We start from the raw sequence: 19,828 nt of genomic DNA, 5'->3' as shown, positions 1-19,828 counted from the left end.
TATTTTGAAAATCAGTCACCAAATATGAAAACTAGAGATTGTAAGCTTTCAAATGATATATAGTTTGTCAATATTAGTTTAGGTTTAGTATAGGATATTACTATTTTAAATATGTAATGAATTTGGGCCCACCGGTGGGCCGGTGACACTTAAGGAGTTAAAGAATCCCGTTCTTATTAAATATAACTGGCAATGTTGGTTTTATACTTAATGTATTACTTATACTTAACCAAACAATGATCAAGGCACCATTGACACAATGACATTGACTGCCAAGTCAACTATAAACAAATGCATGCATTTTCTGTCATGAATGTGAGCATGGAAAATTAAACATTTAAAATCCAATCAATGTTTCCATGATCATTTTTTGTATCACCGTTATATGGTTTTTGAGCCATGCTCTCTGCAAACAAATGTCTATGAAACTCTGTAAAAATGACCTTGAGGTAACTATAGCAACCCAGAAACCTCCTACCCTCCCCCTGATGAACAACAGAGTACAAATTCAAACCTGCATAAAAGGAAGAGAAGGAAATTCTAGCATATATAGATGGATGGATAGACAGATTGTAAAAAATGACATGAGCAATAAGTTATAACATATTTTTACATCAACTTATTAAAATTAGGTAACTGTTTTAATTTTTAAAATAATTGTAATGTAATTTAAGTTGAAATTACTTAAATAGCCAGGTTTTTACTTTAAAATGTACTAAAATACTAAAGAAATCATTTACAGTGCAGACAGACCGATTTCTTTGCTTGGATCGAGATGTTGGGAAGTCAGCATACTTTGCACGGCTGGAAAGCAACAGTGTCTGTAGCTTACGTCACTCCAATTCTTTTTTCATTCTCCAAAATGTAGGCCTTCTATTCTTGGATGCAGCAGTGGGACTAAAATGAGGTCAAAATAACACACCAGGTAGCTCAACTAACACTATGTCATTCCAGGAATGAATCAAACACTTTTGTCTTGTGCCAGATATTGGAGAACTCTCAATCACACATTGTTCTTCTGCACAGTCATCTTTTCATCTGGTAAAATCATGATTTCTACCTTGTAAATATTAAGCTATACTGTGCCAGCATTAACTAAATAGTTTGAAGGCCTAGATTTTGTTGGACAAACTTAAATTAACTGAAAGTTTAGTAAAAAGACAAAGGTTTTCAAAATACTTTTTCTGGATCTGTAATTTTTATGATCAAGTTAGGACATACTAATTCCCTCTTATCCCTAACCAGCCTATCCAGGGCTGTAGTAGAGAAAGTACACCTGATGCGCTTCTCTTTTTAAGCATTCACATCATTCTCTTTAAGCCAGTGAGGAACGCTCAAACTCTTATTCATCTGATAACCCAAGAGGAGTCGTTCTCACTGGATTTTTTAAAAGCTGTCGACTCCGTGGGTAGTGTATTGAATCTCTTTTCCTTCACCTTTTGAACTGCCAAGAAGATAAAGAAGTCTTTGTTCTCTCCTCCTCTTTATTTTCCAGACATGTTGGCAAAGTGTTAAAGAACCCAGTGCAGTTAAACGCCATCTCTATACCTCCCACACGCATCCATCTTGAATACATTTCACAGTCCAAGTTATCCTCCGCTCGATCAGCTAACTAGCCCCTTTCCTCTTTGTGAGCATGACAAATATAAGAAAGACCATCAAAATGTGTATATATACTGTTTTTATTTTTTGAACATTATCATCATAGTTTTATTTCATTATCCCTTTATTCTTTTAAAATGATCACCTCTGAATGTACACATACTGCAAACTGTCAAAAATATACAAACGAATGCAGGCTTGTGCTATACTCTGGTCAAATGTCTAAAAAACAGTGGCACTGGGGAAGAGAAAGAAAATAAAAGAGAGAAAAGACATTGAAAGTGTAAAGACATGCACAGTATATGTCTGAGCACCACATTGACTGAGCTGCTCGGTGCATGAGAGGGCTCTCTGTAACAGAAGGTTTCAGAAGCGGACAGTAGTCCAAAAGGCTGTCCTTTGTAAAACAAAACAAAAGAAAAAGAAAAAGAAAACACCAAGAATGGTACTGTTAGGCACATAATCGTTTTCTTTATACATAGTTGTCAAACTCTGTAGAACTGCTAGCAGGTTTATAAAAAGGGTCATAAAAGAAACCAAAATGACACTTCGATGGAAATAAAATAAATCATTCTTCTGCTGTTGAGAGTTGTAAAGATGTTCAACCATGAGAAAACACCAGTTTTCAAATCAATAATTTAGTATCCAGGGTCTGCGCAGTCCTTGGATGAAGGCTCGTGTGGACAGTGGGCTCTGGGTATGGTGTCCTTCCTAGTCGACCCATCAGATGCTGAGGTCTTTGGAGCTCTCTTTGTAGGCCTTCCTCCTCGGCTCAGGTACGTTGTTGTTAGCTCTAGTGTAATTGGATCTGAGCGTGCTATAATACCCACTCAGCTGAGAGCCGTCCTCTTCCTCCTCCTCCTCATCGCGGTACCCTCCGATGGGAGACAGGTCTCGACTTAGACTCCTCGTCCGGTACGAGTATGAAACTGGTGACTCGACTCTACGGTCTCCATCCTGTCTGCCCCCACTTCTCACAGGGGAACGGCCCCTCAATAAAGAGTTGTAGTTCTGGAAGGCTGAAACCGAGTTGGGCGTCCGAACGCGGGGAAAGGTGCTGTCACGAGAAGCCCCACGGAGAAGGGTCGAATCGCGGTAGGAATCAAGGTAGCTGGGTGGCTCTCTCTGTAGGGTGTTACCCAGACTGAGCCGGTCCAGGGTAGTCGCCAAAAGTGGAATGCTCTCGGAGCGCGATGGAGGCTTCGGAGGAAGAGGTTCCTTTAAGGTCACATCCAGCACATCGTCGAACTCATCGTTGTAGGGTTTATCTGAAGGGCGTCTTGAAGGAGACTGGTATCTGGAGCGTTGAGGGGAGCGGTAGGGAGATCTACGGCGGTAAGGAGAACTGTGGCGATGACCAGATCGTTGGGGTGAACGCTGAGGTGAACTGTGTCTGCGAGGGGAAGAGTCGCGATGATGCCGTCTATCTGGCGAGCGGCCTTGTCTCTGGTTGTATCGACTGTCCAAGGTGTTTTCGGCGCTCCGAGCTCTGCGCCTGTCTGGGGAGCGGTGCTTCCGGTGGTGATGGTGGTTTTGGTTGTGGCTGCGATGGTGGTGGTGATGATGCTGTGAGTCATCCGTGCTGGACCTCTTCTTGTCGCCCTTCCTCTTGTGAGGCTTTGAAATTCCGCTGTCCTTTCCGTGACCCTTGCTCCTGCTTTTCTTTTCGGGGGAGCGGTATCTGTGGTTGTTGTGACGGTGATTTGACCGGTGGCCGTGCTCCCGTTGGCCAGACTCCTGCCCCCTCCTGTCGTCATTACGTGATGATTTGTGAAGGTCTGGTGGATAGCTGGACTCCGATGGTAGGTGGGGCCGACTTTCGGGAGGAGCTGCGTTCACTTCCGAAACAGTTTGTGCACCGGCGCTGAGGCCGTTGCCGTCGTTGATGCCGTCTGTAAAATATGAGTAATTATGGGTAAATTCAGTTATTTGAACAAGTATCATGTAAAGTGATGGATTGTGAATGTGTCTTTATCCTTACTATATTTCCATGAAACGCTGATATTGGTTTGGCTGTTACCAAGACTAGACAACAGTGTCCCCATTAAGCACGTTTACATGCACTTTAAAAGTTTGAACTAAAACAATAGTTCACTTGATCAGTTGAACTAAAACAATAATCAAGGCTGGAATCCACTACATGACTTTTGCCCAGATTTGCAGTCTGGAGGCAATGCTTGTCACCGAAAGTAAGAGCCAGTCTGTATATTTTGGTCAGTTGGACTTCACAGAAACTCGTGTAGTGTATGATGGGCACAGAGTCTGATTCGATAGCTTCAGACTATGATTAATTCCAGTCGTAGGAAATCAAACATACAGCATTTGATATTTTGAGCCGATTTTAGAACACATACTGTTTTCATTTGTCATGCATCTCCTAGCAACAAGGAGCATGTATCCGCACGGATTTGTTTTGTTTGGAATGACAAGAAAGTCTGTTAGTGTGAACTTCAGGCATTTAATGTGTGATGCCCATTTTCACAGTTGGCAATTAGAAAATGATGCCTTGTGCATAAAATCTGTTCAGAGTTTAAAAAGTTGTGCAGTGTATTCCAGCCTTTAGTCTTGTGAAGTCAGACGAACACACCGAAATATGCGATTATAGTTCAGCTGTGCCCAGAATGTGTACATGTTAATCTACAAGCGGTTACTACAATTGGCCTCTGCATTGTAAGACAGAAGCGATGCGTGGACTTTTTTTCTAAATATTTGATTATGCTTTGCCATGTATCCTTGGACAGACAGATGATGACTGGAACTCGGCTATGCAAAAGCCTGTTGTATTTGCGCATGTTAACGTACTTGGTGATTTTGTCTCTACTCTGAAGAAACAATTAAGAAAAGTTTTAGTGTTGATGCAGATGATGAGTCTCATCTGACACAAACTCATGCATTTGCTGCTTCTGTTCAAATTGATTTTTAATTATTTAACTCCCAACATAACGGACTGGTTTTGATAGACACGTCTATACGATTAGAAAAAAATGGATGTAACAAACCTGAGGCAAAACTTGCAGGCACAAATTTTTGTTCCCACGACTCTTTTCTGAAGCCGTTTAAAACTAAGATTCTACATGTAGGAGCGCTTTCGAGCTACATATTTTCTACATGCCTAAGATAGACAAGGATCCAAAGAGTCAAAGAAAATTTACCTGTACCGGGCAATGGCTTTGGTGGGTGGCAAACGTTGACAAAAAAAAAAAGAAACGCATGACAAAAAAAACAAAAAACACCCAGTAATAACAAAAAATGCATTCATTGATGAGGTTTACATTTTGTCTGTGGTGATGTCGGCAAACCTAAATGCAAGAATGAACCCACTCATTCAGGTCACAATGTCAGGAATGGCCACAGCACTGGCAATGCATTCTTGTGTAAATGAACTTGCAAGGGACAGTACAGTTGAGTGGAAGCCACAGCACAGAAAACTGCCAGAGATGTGATGAGACGGAACACGGGATCTACAAACCGTGGTCTGATTTTGGTAGAAAGCAGGCTCTCCTGTCTTTTCAGATCTCATACAAGCAGCGGCTTGGGGAGCAACCATCGCTATGGGTGGAAGGAAGAGCCCAGAACAACAGAAAAGAGTAGATAAAAAAGAAGAGAGAGAAGCAGAGTATTTAGATCCCTGAAACAACAGTCGTGAGAGAGTTATGCTCTTTTGCAATGGAAACAGTGTTTATTTTATCAATTAGTCAAAGATAGAGATTGTCCATAAAACGCCCCCACCCTTGAGTGAAAAATCAACAGTAACAGAGAGAGCCGGAGCCAAACGCACACACGCACACACACGCACGCACGCACGCACACACACATCCTCGCCCAGCTGCAAAATCAATCCAAAGACAGTGAGATGTGGATGCCGTAACAAGCTTATGTGCACAAACACACACACACCATATGAAGCAGTTTACATTGCAAACAGAAAGAAAACAAAAGTGGTGAGACACGGAAGAGAAAAATGAGAAAAACAAGTACAAAATGGTATAAAAATATACAACCTCACAGAGATATCATGTTGGTGCAGGAAAGGACACATTATATCACATTCTGAACTCGACAAAATACATGAATGAGCATCTTTAAATGGTCAAGACCGAAAACAAAAAAAACATAAAAATAACTGTGGCAAATTAGTACATGAATTTTCCATAAATATTATGGAAATTGACAAAAAAAACAAAAAAACATTTAGATATTCACTGACATCATGCGGCACTGACATTATGCTCAATAAGTGAGTTGCTTTCTGTCTGTAAACGAAAGGATGTAACGTCCGATAACAATCCGTTAGATACACAAAAAAAATGTTGATAATGGAATGTGGAGTTTAGGAACCATCTGCAAAGTTTGCAAAGAAGCAGTTGACATGTACAACGTGCAAAACGATCGGTGAATATGTGGAATACAGTATTGTGAGTTTTCACCGAAACGGCTAATGATACCAGAATGCGTTTGTAGTCATGGAGTCTCTTTAAAGACCCTTCTCAGTAGCTTACATTCACCTTCAATAAATATCATAAATATGTTACAACTCACTGACATGGTCATGCCACCTCAATGGAGGGCATGAAGGAGTTTATCATATTTTTTTTTTCTCTCTGAAAAACAATAAACGTATATCCAGTTTTAGAAACGTTAATATTTCTGCCTCCTCGCTTTTGCTTGTTTTTAATTCTTGTGAAGTATTACGAAAAGCATGTGCCACAACCACCACCCAAAAGCCACATATCCCATAGTCCCCTAGGCTAGCCCAGTGCACGGAGGCAAGGGGGGCAACAGCAGCAAGAGGAAGGCCCATCACCCAGCAGGAGGTCAGAGTGCGCAGAAAAGAAGAGGTGGTGGTGTTGTCGACCCCCGCGGGGGAAACTCCTCAAGGTGTGAAGACAGGGGAGAAGGGGATGTTCTCGTAGATTGACCCACCATATTCAGGCACCGAGCCGTCCCCCCTCCTTAGGACCAGGTGGACTTTTCGGCCACCGCTTTTGATCAGTTCAATGGCACGGGCGTGCTTCATGCCCTTGGTGCTCTCCCCATTGATCTCCAGGATCTCATCTCCAACCTATGAAGAAACGATGAAGAGAGGTTAAAAGTAAGGCAATGGCACCTTTATTTAGCTGTGACATCCAGTAAACATCGTCATGCATATAGAAACTAAAGATGAAGAGGAAGGTAGAATTTCCTTTGTTCTATTTTTCCTCTCTGCCTCTGGTTATCTGTCAGCGCTTACCATCAAGGGAATACCGTCTCCACATAAGTGGGTCTTCGGCTGACAACTCGCTGCGCTTCACAGAGTCGCTATGTGTTGCTCTCCTCTCATCTAACTTGCAGAGCTTAGTACAGCGTCTGTGCAATTCATTTGTTTGCTTTGATGCTAATGGACAGTTAATCTCTCCATTGCTCATTTACTTTAAAAAGCCACATTTCAACTTCACTTCTAAGATGACAATGGGGATAGAAATAAAAAGTGCTAGTCTGATGCAAGACTGGATCCTGAGTCGGACAATGTGTTATACAGATGCTAACAGATGTTGTTGTGGGTGGTTCTAACTGTGGAAGCAATGGTAAATTAAATCAAATGCAACTAACTGTATTATCGTGCATAGTTAGAGGAGCAAAATAAAAGTTTTAGAAAGTAATAAAAAGACACTGCTTGATATATTATTTGTTGTTGACAAGGCATTGTGTGCAATCAAACTTCAGATCGAATCTAAGTTCAGATCACTCATATTTAGATTCTGATTCTGATTCTAATTCATGATTAAATCCTAATATGTGTTTTCTGATTCATGTTCAGGGTTATCTGCACGCACCCTCATCTTCCCGTTTCTCACGGCTGCTCCGTCCTCTGCTAGTCTCAGCACATACAGGTCCATGTTGTACTCTCGACCCCCTCGAAGGCTGAAGCCAAAGCCTTTATTGTCCCTCTCCAGATCAACAGAGTAGAATTCAGCATCCTAAAACACAAACACACACACACACACACCAAGGTCAGTGATGAATCTATAATTGTGCTTTTTTTCATCATTTTCTCCCATTTCAACAAAGGGAACATAAGCCACCAGCAGGAAACTAACATGTATTTGATAGTAGCATCATCAGTAGAATAGCTTATTGATCTGGCTCTGATGGTATTTTAGGTAGGCGGAAAGGTCCATCACGAGGCACCAACGAACACATTCAAAGTCCGAAATGGCACCATACAAACACAGAATAAGAGAATCTCTAGTGTAAAATTAGTCACAAATTTGCTTTGGTGGTTCAAACATTTTGCGGTCTCTTTGTTTTTGACAGTTCATCAAACTACTGGCATGCCTTCTCTCAGAGGGCAGAACATCTGAAGGAGACGGCAGTGTAGGGAATGGAGGGAGCGATGTACCTGATTTGAAGGTTGTGTCGGAGCTGGAGGGGGCGGAGCTTGTGGGGCTTTGAACTCATAAGACTCCTGTTTTGGTTTGGTGTTGTTTCTGAAAAAAAAAAATGAAAAAAAGACAAACGTTTTGTAAAATAATGAACACTGATACATCGCAGCCCCAAAAAGCCTTTGGACACTCTTAAGCTAACTGTGATGGCAAAGCATCATTACTCCATGTCGAAAACAGTTAATTCAATGTCGAAAACAGTTAATTCAATGTCGAAAACAGTTAATTCAATGCATCATTGCAGAATAAAAGTATTAATTCTTTAAAAAATAAAAATAAAAATAAAAAGACCCTAAAACTAGTTCGCTTTCATAAAAGCGCTGATACCAACCTTTAATTTATTATCACCATAATTTTTAAACGTGACTTAAGTGTTCAAATACTTTTTGGAGCCGAATGACATTTTTAATGGAGTGGCCTGATGAACTTTTCTTTTATAAATAACGAGCAACCATCAAGAATATTATACAACTTAAATTACTCCAAATGCCTCTTTTAATCCAACTCAAAATGGCGGTTTGTTATTAAGTTCAGGTGTGTGGCATGTACCTTGGCTCAGGTGCAGTTTGCTGTTGAGGGTTGTGTGTGGTAGTTATGGTTGCAATCTTCTCAGCGTTGGTCAGCAGTGATGCATTGGAGGACTCTGCGGGAGGAACATCAGAAACGGTAAGGAAGATACAGAAGCCTCCACATTATTACCCATAATGCATGTGCAGTGTGTAAGCGTACCCTGTGGACCAAGTATCAGAGACCCATTTTCCATACAACAAAACATTAGCACTAGTGCACTGTGCAAGCGCACTCCAGCTGGGCAGCAGGAACACCGGCACATTTATCATTCTGGCTGTAGCTTTCTCCTCACAGATTACATTACAGCCTAATGACTGAATACCATGCAAAGCCGAACACCCAATTTACCTCTTTTGTGTGTAATCTCATATCACAATCTACCCTCGCATTGACAATTATAACAGCGTGTGTTGAAGGGATAGTTCACCCAAAAATGGATATTCTGTATCATTTATTTACTTGCATGCAGTTCCAAACCTGTATGATTTTATTCTTTCAATGGGACATACAGTAAATTATGATATCCTGAATAGTGTTCATGCTGTGGTTAGAGTTTGCGAGTTTGAATAAAATTGTAAAACCTAATAAAGAAGATAATGACAACATTTTTGGTCTTAGAAAGTATTGCACAAGTCATATCTCATACACTACCGGTCAAAAGTTTGGAATAATAATGATTTTCTAATGTTTTTGAAAGAAGTCTCTTATGCTCACCAAGGCTGCATTTATTTGATAAGATATTATTACAATTCAAAATAACTGGCAAAGCTGCATTTTCAGCTTCAGTGTCACATAATCCTTCAGCAATCATTTTAATATGCTGATTTTCTGATTATAATTTACTGTTGGTGCTTACTTACTAATAATGGTTCTCATTTTGATTTTGTGGAAAGCATGATCATTTTTTCTCATGATTATTTGATTAATTGAAAGTTTAAAACAGCATTTATTTGAAATACAAATCTTTTGTAACATTATAAATGTCTTTACTGTCGCTTTTGATCAAATTAATGCGTCCTTTAAAATAAAAATCATACTTACCCTAAATGTTTCCACAAAAATATAAAACACCACAAAAGTTATCAAAATTGGTTATAATAAATATCTTGAGCACCATACCGCATATTATTATGATTTCTGAAGAATCATGTGAGACTGAAGACTGAAGAAAGAAAGGAAAAAAGCAGCTTAAACATTCTTCAAAACTTTTTTTATTCATTTGTGGGTGAACCACTGTACTAGTTTAATTGATCTTGGATCGTTTGCTTTGACTCCATCGGCCCAACTCTTAAATCGGCTGTGCCCAATGAAACGCGGGCTGCTGTTGCTTGCGCTCAAAGCTGCTTTAATTCCGCCCCACTGGGCAGTCACTGTGGGGGCGAGAGGGGACTTTGATGAGTGCACAGCCCGTGAATCCCACCGTCTTAAAATAGCCTTTCCCCATCACTCTGCTGGGAACAGACTTGGCGTTCTCTCTCTTTCCTCATCTCATGGTTTTATCTTGTTGTTTTTTTCCCCTTCCTCTTTTCTCCACTCAGAAAGCACAAGAAATGCATAAATTATAAATGATGCATAAATTAAGCGCAGAAACCAGTAAGAAACCAAAAGACTATAGTCTAGTAACTGCAGTCAAGTAACATTCGGGGAAGCAAAAAAGAAAACTGCCCACAACGAACCGTCTTCGCCCTCCTGTAAACACAACCAGACGTACACATCCACATTCTGTCAATTTTGGAAATTCCCATAGTATGCCAGCGCTCTCCGATTAAAGAGAATGAAGAACTCAGACGGACTCCAGTGTATTTGGCATCACATATTACAGTAGAGCCGAAACTTCACTGGAAACTTCACTTTCTTATTATTGCATGCCGCCTTCCCTCTGAGGAAAACACTCAGTAATGTATTGTGAACAGACACACTGGCACATGCATGCACGCATATACCATGAGCTAATACACCATTGGCCAAAACTCACGTTTTTGAGGGGGAACCAGTGTCAGTTCTGGCTCACTTGGTGCCCTAGGTGAGATGAGACTTAATCAAAGAAAATAAAACACTTAGTACAACTAATTAGTACTTAGATATAGGTCAAAGGAAGAGTTTTTGTTTAGCATTAAAAGCGAAAAAAACTAATTCTATACATAAATACATTTTATATTCTATGAATATATATTTTTCTATAAACAAATATATAAACAAACATTTTTCTCGCAAATAAAATACGTTCCTAAAACAATCCTTACTCTTCAGTTCTGACTTAAATTCCAAAGATGTAATTTTCTTAAAAGTTGTATAAAAAAAACACTTGCTACTCGTCACGTCTGGTCTATGTTTTGCTTCAGTTGGACTTTGAGTTAGTTTTGATCAGTTCTCAGTTCAGTTTCCCGTGTTTTCTTTGTTTACGCTCTTCTGTTGCCATGGTTTTCGATTTGCCCTCATGCGTCTCACCTGTGTCTTGTTAATTATCTAGCTAAGTCCCTAGTGTTTCCCTGTGTATTTACAGCCCTTATTTTCAGTGGTTCTCCGTCCGTTATCGTCAACGTATATTGGTTTTTGAGAAGTTCAGAGTAATCTGAATGTTTGGCTATTTTGATGTTTATTATTTAATAAAGTCTGCAGCACATCCAGTAGATCCTGCTGCAAGTGCAACCAATGGTGTCACTACTAAAATCTCAGGGGAAACATTGAAATGTGCATGACGCTTACGCACGGCTGTGTCTTTGTTCCGCAACCAACTTTGCTGGTGTGCCATCTGTCAAACAACAGCACAATACGAAGGCGTTCTGCCTCTAAGGTTATAAAAGCATGTTGCATATTCACTGTGTTGCTCCCCTCACAGGTTCCTGTTCATTCTTCTTCTTCTAATAATGCTGAATGTACCGTCTACATTATTACTGTGAGGCTCGCGAGAGCAGTATGCTGAGATGCCGTGCTATTACACATATTGCGCACACCCACATGTCCAATATGTTCTCATCTCAGCTATGCTGTTGAGCGAAGGGAAAGATAATGAGAGAGAGAGAGAGAAACTGACCGTCTCCTGGAATGATCCGCAGCGTCACCGTGTTTCCAGCCTCTTTGATCAGGTTGACGATATCCGAGTGGGACTTATTGGTGATGGAGCAGGCGTTTACAGCCAGGATCCGGTCTCCAACTTTTAGTTTCCCGCAGCGGTCGGCCGGGCTTCCCTCGATGATGCGACCTATTTTATGAGGCATTGCCACACATGCGTTTCCAACTTTTGGCCAACAGTGATTGAGCATGTATGATTTTGAATTAAGATGGTTATGTTTGTTTTTTATTTTATTTTTTGGTGGGGATGGAGAAAGAGAAACAGAAAGAGAGAAAAGAGAAAGAGAGAATGTGTAGGGGTTAATACACCAAGCCACCAAGCTAAAGTGCCAACATTTTCATAGAATGCCCACAGATTGTGCCCTGCAAGCAAAATACACCTCAAAAGAAACTTGTGACAGATAAAAGCATGTTATTGAATGGACAGCAAAGGTATGGGGGTGGGGGTCAATAGCACATAGTGAATCTGCTGAATTTGGCGATATTAAAGACTTTCGGATGCATGCTAGATCACCCTGAGCATCATTTCTGTAGCGCTCTTCAGATCCTTTGAATAAATCACCACCGCTTTTGAATTATTCATTATGCAAAAAAAAGGTGTAAACTCTTGAAATTCCCTAAGAGAACCGCATTGTACTATAACTCTGCCTGTGTGATGAATTATGAAAAATGACTGGATTAGGATTATTCAAATTTGCCTTTTGTGGTTTACTTACTGCAGTGCACCCCAAAGGTGCCGTTAGCAGTTTTGCTAATTTCTGCCATTTTTCTGAACTCAACCACATGCCCTCCATTCAAAAACCCGCCTTCCAAGGTTCGCAAATGCATAAAATGTTTTCCAGTCAGACAACACATTTCTGATTGGCTAGTTTTCTGATGCCAAAAAAAACAAAAAAAAAACACTGCAAACCTCGCTGACTCGTTTCTTTGAATGTTTAATTTTTAGTGCTGGCACAGAGACAGATGTGATGTCTCAGGTCTCATCTGCTAGGTTATATGTATACTTATGGCAACCAAAATAGCTTAATGTGCCATTCACACAGAATGGAAACGTTAGATGCAGGCCAGTGGAATGGCAAAAAAAGCAAGGTCTAGAGACGATATTTTTACTCGAATACTGCGTTTTTATAGTTGATGCCCAATATCGCTAGCTGAGCAGAAATACTTAATCATGTTTCGCTTGGTCCCCTCAAAGTTGCGTTGGAATTTCTCCTTAGTGTAAAGGTTGAGGGGTCCACCTGTCACCGTTTTCCATGTTCGTAGAGTAAATTCATGGAATAAATATATAGGCTATAATCTGTCTTTACACAGCTTTTAAAAAAATGCCGGGTTTTTTCGATATTGTGTTGCGGTCAGTCAGTGTACATTTATGTCACTGTTAGTTCCTATAGAGATGGTTTAGACCCTACTCTGAAGGAGGAGCTATTTAGTTCCTAGAGCTAAAATCGTTCCCAGTTCCTGCGGTGTGAACACACCAAAAAGCGAGTACTTCCGCTAATAGTTCTAGGAACTATGAAAAGGTTCCTCCGGCGTGAAAGCCCTTATTGTTTAATCATTATTTAATATCAAATAATTTTTTGTGGTCTTATCTTGCGAATCATGCACGTTTAAGTGCAGCGAATTGGGCAGAATTTTTAGTACAACTGTAGAATTGAACCTGTCACGCTTGTCACACTGCTATGAAGAGGATTTGTAGTTTGATTGTAATACTAATGACTGGAACTCCGGTTGCTCTAAGGTTCTCGTTCACAGTGACTTTGGCTCAGGAACTCGCTTCATTACTGTAGTAAACGAGTGCCAAGCACTGCTCCCTCTCTTTTATTCCTCTCAAACATGGATCTGTCATTCCTCTCTTCCATCATAACGCTCTGAACAAAACTCCCACGTGGAGTAATCACCGAGCCTGCTGGATCCAGTGTACACTTACGTGAAGGCTGCCAACGGCGCTATTGTGAGTTTAAAGAGTGAAGGAGGATCTGAGTCTGTAAACATGGGATGTCATACTTGATTCGCCTTTTTACTAACTTGATCTCTCTATCAATTACAATTGTTAAAATATAATGATGGCAAATGCTGTTGGCAACTGCTGAGATTAAATAGTGAGATTTGGACAATGTAAATGCTGTTACACTAACTCGACAGCCATGTTGTGTAATGGAGACTTGTCTGGCTTTGGGAAGTAGAGCGGAAACACAGCCTCAAGAAGAGAGGGTGGATATCGACCCCGCTTCAGGCAGGCATTGCGAACACACTGCCTTTCGAAATAAGAAAATCACAGAACATGCAGATTGGCGTAAGGAAAATACGAAGAACCCACACCCACCAAAAAGTCAAAACCACAACCAAAGCACCATTCAGAGGCAAAAAGCTCCAAGAAGAATGTGAATCTCTTAGTCCTTTCCTCTTTTTATAATATAAAAGAAGTGAATATGCAAATGTGTAAATATGTGATTGCTTGTTCCCATTTATGCATTTGGCAGACAATTTTATCCAAAGTGATGTATAGTGCAATTTTTTTTTACTAAAATCATAGGCAGATTAAATATATATATATATATATACATTTTTTTTTTTTTTTTTTTTTTTAAATACATGGTAACATTTTATTTTACAGTGTCCTTGTTACATATGTTACATGTATTTACCATAGTAATAACAGTAAATTATGCACAATTACATGCAATTAACACACAACCAAAACCTAATCCTACCCGAACCATATAGTAAGTAAGTACATGTAGTTAATTATTATTACTCAGTATTTAAATGTATAATTACACTGTAACACGGACACCTTAAAATAAAGTGTAACTAAATACATTAATGACTGTTTAACAATTCAACAAACTTACCGAAAGTGGTTCCCGCTTCAGGCCTCGACACCGACGACACAATAACAAATCCGAATCCTTCGTTCTCTCCTCGTTGGATCTCCACATCGTAGGGCTGGATGGCATTGGGGACCACCGTGTTGTTGCTGCCGCCTCCACCTCCGCTGCCGATGCCGCTAGTGGAGCCCGACCCGGAGCTCACCGTGTTGAGGGAGTTCTGGCTGCCCTGTGGCGTGCGCTTCTCCTCGGTTAGAGACGGGGCTTGTGTGCTGCTGTGGTGAGAAGAGGCTGGAGAAGGAGGCATCTCACCATCCACCTTTGCCACTGAGGAGGAAGAGGGTTGGGGGAGGGTTAGGAAGCTCTGAGAGATTTATGTTCTGCAAGTCAAGGAGAAACCACTTCAGGACAGGCAAAGGCTGGAACTCAATCACGTTTATAATCTATGCACCAAACATGCTTCTGAACGACATGAGTTGGTTAAATATGGAAACTTTTGGCACTTACATTTTTGTTTAAAAAGGTAATTGCGACTTTTTTTCTTGCAATTGTGAGATCTATAATGGTAATTGCTAGTTTACATCTCACAATTGTGAGAAAATCTGAATATAAACTAACAATTCAGGCTTTTTTTCTCGCAATCACGAGTTTATATCTCACAATTCTGACTTAATTTCTCGCAATTGACTTTTTTTTCTAATTGTGAGATATAAAGTGCGAATTGGAGTTTTAAAGTCTGAATTGTGATGTATAAACTCGCAATTGCGAACTGTGAGCTAAAAAGTTGCAATTATCTTATTTCATTTTTTTTCCATGGCGGAAAACAAGCTTCAGTAGTTAGGATATGTAATTAGATAAAAGCTAAATTTCCCTGGATGTATAACATATCTTTGCTCCGCTCTTGTATTTAGGTAGGTGATCCTGGATAAGTGAACAAGGTTGACTTATACTTTGAAACCTGACATATGGGACTCAGAGCCCCGCATAGATGAATTAGCCGGAGTCAGCAGGCGTACCCTCATTAACATGTGCCATGAACTCTCATTTAAATAAAGTCTGTCTGATAGGAATGGATAATCAGGCCGCAAAATCCTGCATAATTGACAATTCCACTAGTCATGCTGGTCATTACGTAAGGGATGTAGAGTGCAACATGTAAGCTGTAGTTAACACTTCCTCTGGAATTAACACACAATACTGATATGAATGACATATGATACTGTGCTATACTTCAGGTACAGATGATCTTTTCTGGTCATGAAATACTGCATAACTTATTATTAATAAGGACTGAATTATTAATACATAAAATGTACAATGTTGTTTTTTAATACATATACTGTTAGTCGCGAAGAATGTTACAAAGGATTTCTATTTCATACTAATAATAATACGAAATGTTTCTTGAGCAGCAAATCAGCATATCAGAATGATTTCTTAAGGATCGTGTGACACTGAAGACTGGAGTAATGATGCTGAAAATGCTGAATTTTTTTTTTTATTTAAATATATTAAAATAGAAAATGTATTTTAAATTGTAATAATGATTCACAATACTACCGTTTTACTGTATTTTTGATCACATGAATGCAGCTTTGGTGAACATAAGTGAACAAACTTTTGAACAGTAGTATATAAAACAAAATAAAGGAACAAATAGTTAGTCAGTAACTTTATAAGGAATGTATGGTTAGATTACATGCAAGAATACTGGTTTAAACTTTGCAAATGTAAGTGACATCTACAGTTCAAATGCATGATCCAAATCAACCCAAAGTTTTCTTTTTCTCCACGTTCAACACACATGATGTAAATTTCCTGCATACGCCATCGAAATGCAAATATGAGATACAAAATCTCAATGGGGTTTAACGTTTTTGTGACAGTGACTGACACTGGCTTATCTCATCATCCTCTCTGCAGGTGACCCATTGACCGGTTTCTCACAATAATGAAGAAGTATAAAATAAAGAAAAATTTATAAAATAAAGAAAAACAGCTAAAATATTTCTGTCACAGGGACAAAATATATTTTTCAATAAAAATGTAAAATACAGTTTCATGACTAGTAATAAATATTTATGGCCCGTAATTTTTCTCAACAATAATAATATTTTGGAGCCTGCTTACATCCATATCCAGTCTTGCGTCTCACAGTCAGGTTGACGTGACCCTGTTTTGCGGCTTGTTGCATGAGTTGAACAACTAGCTGATGGGATTTTCCCACAACAGCCGTTCCATCCACACAAATTAGCTCATCGCCTGATCGCAGACGCCCATCTTCATCGGCAGCTCCATATTTCACAATGTGGCCAATATAAATCTGTACAAACAGAAAAAAGAAGAAAAAAAAAGAGAGTTAACAAGAGTTTTGAAACAAATCTGTCTTGGCCAAACTGAACTTCAACCCTTGAGGTTCATCACTTTTCAATCTCTGTGTCGTGTCAAGGGGTTTAACTTCACTGAAACACTGAAATGTCTGATTAGTTTAAGTCTAATGGTTGTGAAATGTTCTCCAAATAGTAAAACCTCTATGGAATTTTTTTCATCCCTTATACCAGCCGAAACGAGCAGTATTGTGGACAGCTCGTTTTTCATTCTTCAAGGACTAGAGTCCGAGAAACCGGCTCATCAGTTCAAAGATGTAACGTGGCCTCATTAAAGGGAAGAACTGGTGGTCTGAGAGATATATTCTGACTGATCGAGGCTGTGCTGCACACATCAAAGCCTTTGTCAACCTACACACACAGGGCAGATGCTTTCACTGGGAACAAGTTTTGCCAAAAGCGGAGTGTTTGTAATGTGCACATTGCACATAGGAATGGGTATCATGCACAATATGTGAAGATTGCTTGTGAGATATTGGTTATGCTTGGACTATCACATTTGGAAAATCTTCAAAGGCTCTATTTTTGTTGGGTGACTTTGGAAAAGTCAAAGAGTGTGAGTTTTTATACACAGGCATTTTTTTTTATCTGTCTGGCATTATAACTAATTAATATAAAATAATAATACGTAATATACGTTTTTATAAAATATTATTGAAATAATATTAGAAATGTTGCCTTGACAACTAACTGAAATAAATTGACGTATTAAAATGACTAAAACTGAAATAAAAATAAATAAAGCTAAATGAAATATTCAAATATCTAATCAAATCAAATAAAAGGCAAAAGTACAACAAAATTACGAAAAACTAAACTGAAAACTAAAAATATCAAAATAAAAACAAATTCAAAATATTATAAATACTATATGTATTGTATATTTATAATTAATACTATACATATTACGAATGGACAAATCCATACAAGACAATAAATGGTAGTAGTAATGTTTTGTTTAATTTAACAAATAATAGTGTTGAGTTAGAATTAATATAATATAATATAATATAATATAATATAATATAATATAATATAATATAATATAATATAATATAATATAATATAATATAATATATATTTTAGGTCCTTTCTAAGTGGTACATGTTTTTTTTAAACCAATTTTAAAACTGTTTGCCTTCATCATTTCATTTTAAATGCTCATGTGGTAAAGACAAATGTGTTTAAAAGAACACCCATGTTGGCAGTATGACACAGCTGCATATAAAATAAATAAAATAAAATGGGTTTAGATGGCCTACAACGTCAAACCACAGGAAATAACTTTGTCATCTACCCATAACCACAGCAGATTAAACGAATTAATCAAATAAATAACTATAATAAATATCAATAAATGACCAAACTAATGAACATAATACTCAGAATTGCACAAATGAGGCCTGCACTTCTTTCTTTGAACTTACCGGCTCGCCAGGTTCATTGCCTCCCAGGATCCTGAATCCAAAGCCGGTATCTTTTCTCCACAGGAAAATATCCTGCTCCTGGAAATCAGGTACTGAAAAGGAAGAAAAATAGCTTGAGACCGAGATCAATTCACCTGCAGAATGACGCACAAGCTTTGATTATCCCGATCCTGCCTCTTTCAAGAATGGCTGCTGGTTCAAGGAAAAGCGAACAATGTCGCTTTCATGATTGCATCTAGTTCTCACACATCTGGATGTTTTTCTAATTGTTTCTCAAATAAATGAAGACGTAATATAATGACTACTCTGCTCCAATTACTTCACATATTACAATCTGATTATCAGGTACTTCCATCTGAGAAAATGATAAGCACTGACACACGTGCTTAAATCTATATTACAGATCAAGTCAAGCAGAAGAGAGAATCCAGAGGTCTTTTGAAGCAGATGTGCCCTTGAGCTTACACCAACGACTGTGTGCAGTCTCCACCACAGCACTTCCATGTCAAATCAGTCAGGACAAGCACCAGCAGAGCTTCCCCCTCATTTAGACTTGAAGTCCTGCAGACATCAGCAATCTGTCAGGTTTTACATTATTGACCCTGTAGCTCTCCAATGCATCACATGATGTTCTGTCGGGGGACGCTTATGCCTGTTAAGTAAGAGAGAGCTGGAAACCGTGGCTCTAGGCAGCTTTTACCGGAGATCTTTTTTTAAATGTGCTTACCCTTAAGAATGGGATTCGGTTAACGTAAGCTAACAACAAATGCTCTGGATTCGTGATTCTGCTGCAAAGCTATTGAAATGCAACTGGACGTGCGTGGAGCAGCTGCCAGACACAATGACCTCCGTCTCCAGTCTAACCAGATGTACAGCAATTTACCGTAACAGAGTCAGGAAGTAGAATGGCTCCAGAGCCATTCAAAATGGCTGCTGAATGGGCAATTTTCCCACACCGTTCGATCTCCATTAAGAAGCAAGGACGGTTGTGTCAGAGTCTGCAAATTGTGCATTACGGCATAGACCTCACATTCATTTGTGTTAAAGCCTCTCAATGCAGCTGCTCATTGAGTTTGAACTGAATGTTTTCAAGCTGGTCCAGAAACCCCAATCAAACGTCAATGATTTATCTCTCAATCTGTTCAAGGACCGCAACAGTCAATATGGAACGGGCTCCCATTAGCCAGTTCTGTTAAGTGACTCAAAACACACTTCAACTAGTGAAGCCCGATTCTCAAACAAATGATTTGGTTATTTTTTGTCAATCAAAAACAACCAGCGTAATCCAAATTAATTTCAATGAGTCTAAAGAGTAAATTCTTTTTAGCATATAGCCTATTTTTAACTTTGTTATTGAAATTATATCTTTTGTCTACGAAATATATTTTTTTCCCATTAAGGAAGAGTAGTTAAAATAATTGTTAATGAAACTCTTAAAGAACTGTAACAGTTAAAAGACTTCAGAACCAAATTCTGAATATTCCATCCCTATAGTCCCTACATCCTCCTCCTTAAGGGAC

General features: G+C 39.1%; 1 protein-coding gene across 11 annotated transcripts in view; it reads right to left on the bottom strand.

Moving 5' to 3' along the window:
* Nucleotides 1-1,664: 1,664 nt before the first annotated feature.
* magi1b (membrane associated guanylate kinase, WW and PDZ domain containing 1b) overlaps nucleotides 1,665-19,828 on the bottom strand; it is a 127,853-nt gene continuing 109,689 nt past the window's right edge. For 5 of the 11 annotated variants that reach the window (XM_079596809.1, XM_079596812.1, XM_079596813.1 and 2 more), the window contains 9 exons: nucleotides 18,309-18,400; nucleotides 16,625-16,817; nucleotides 14,519-14,821; nucleotides 11,629-11,832; nucleotides 8,574-8,667; nucleotides 7,982-8,069; nucleotides 7,416-7,559; nucleotides 6,526-6,664; nucleotides 1,665-3,494 (listed from right to left, as the gene is read on the bottom strand). In XM_079596809.1, coding sequence (XP_079452935.1) covers nucleotides 2,326-3,494; nucleotides 6,526-6,664; nucleotides 7,416-7,559; nucleotides 7,982-8,069; nucleotides 8,574-8,667; nucleotides 11,629-11,832; nucleotides 14,519-14,821; nucleotides 16,625-16,817; nucleotides 18,309-18,400 — 2,426 coding nt within the window. In that variant the 3' untranslated portion in view covers nucleotides 1,665-2,325. Of the gene's footprint in view, nucleotides 3,495-5,071; nucleotides 6,665-7,415; nucleotides 7,560-7,981; nucleotides 8,070-8,573; nucleotides 8,668-11,628; nucleotides 11,833-14,518; nucleotides 14,822-16,624; nucleotides 16,818-18,308; nucleotides 18,401-19,828 lie in introns of those variants that run through there. The other 6 variants (XM_079596814.1, XM_079596816.1, XM_079596817.1 and 3 more) reach the window with 2 other exon arrangements.

Source organism: Phoxinus phoxinus, assembly GCF_949152265.1.
Source record: "Phoxinus phoxinus genome assembly, chromosome: 22".
In the NCBI taxonomy this organism is placed as follows: domain Eukaryota; kingdom Metazoa; phylum Chordata; class Actinopteri; order Cypriniformes; family Leuciscidae; genus Phoxinus; species Phoxinus phoxinus.
Note: the sequence above shows the minus strand (reverse complement) of the source record. Positions and strands in the feature narration are given on the sequence as shown.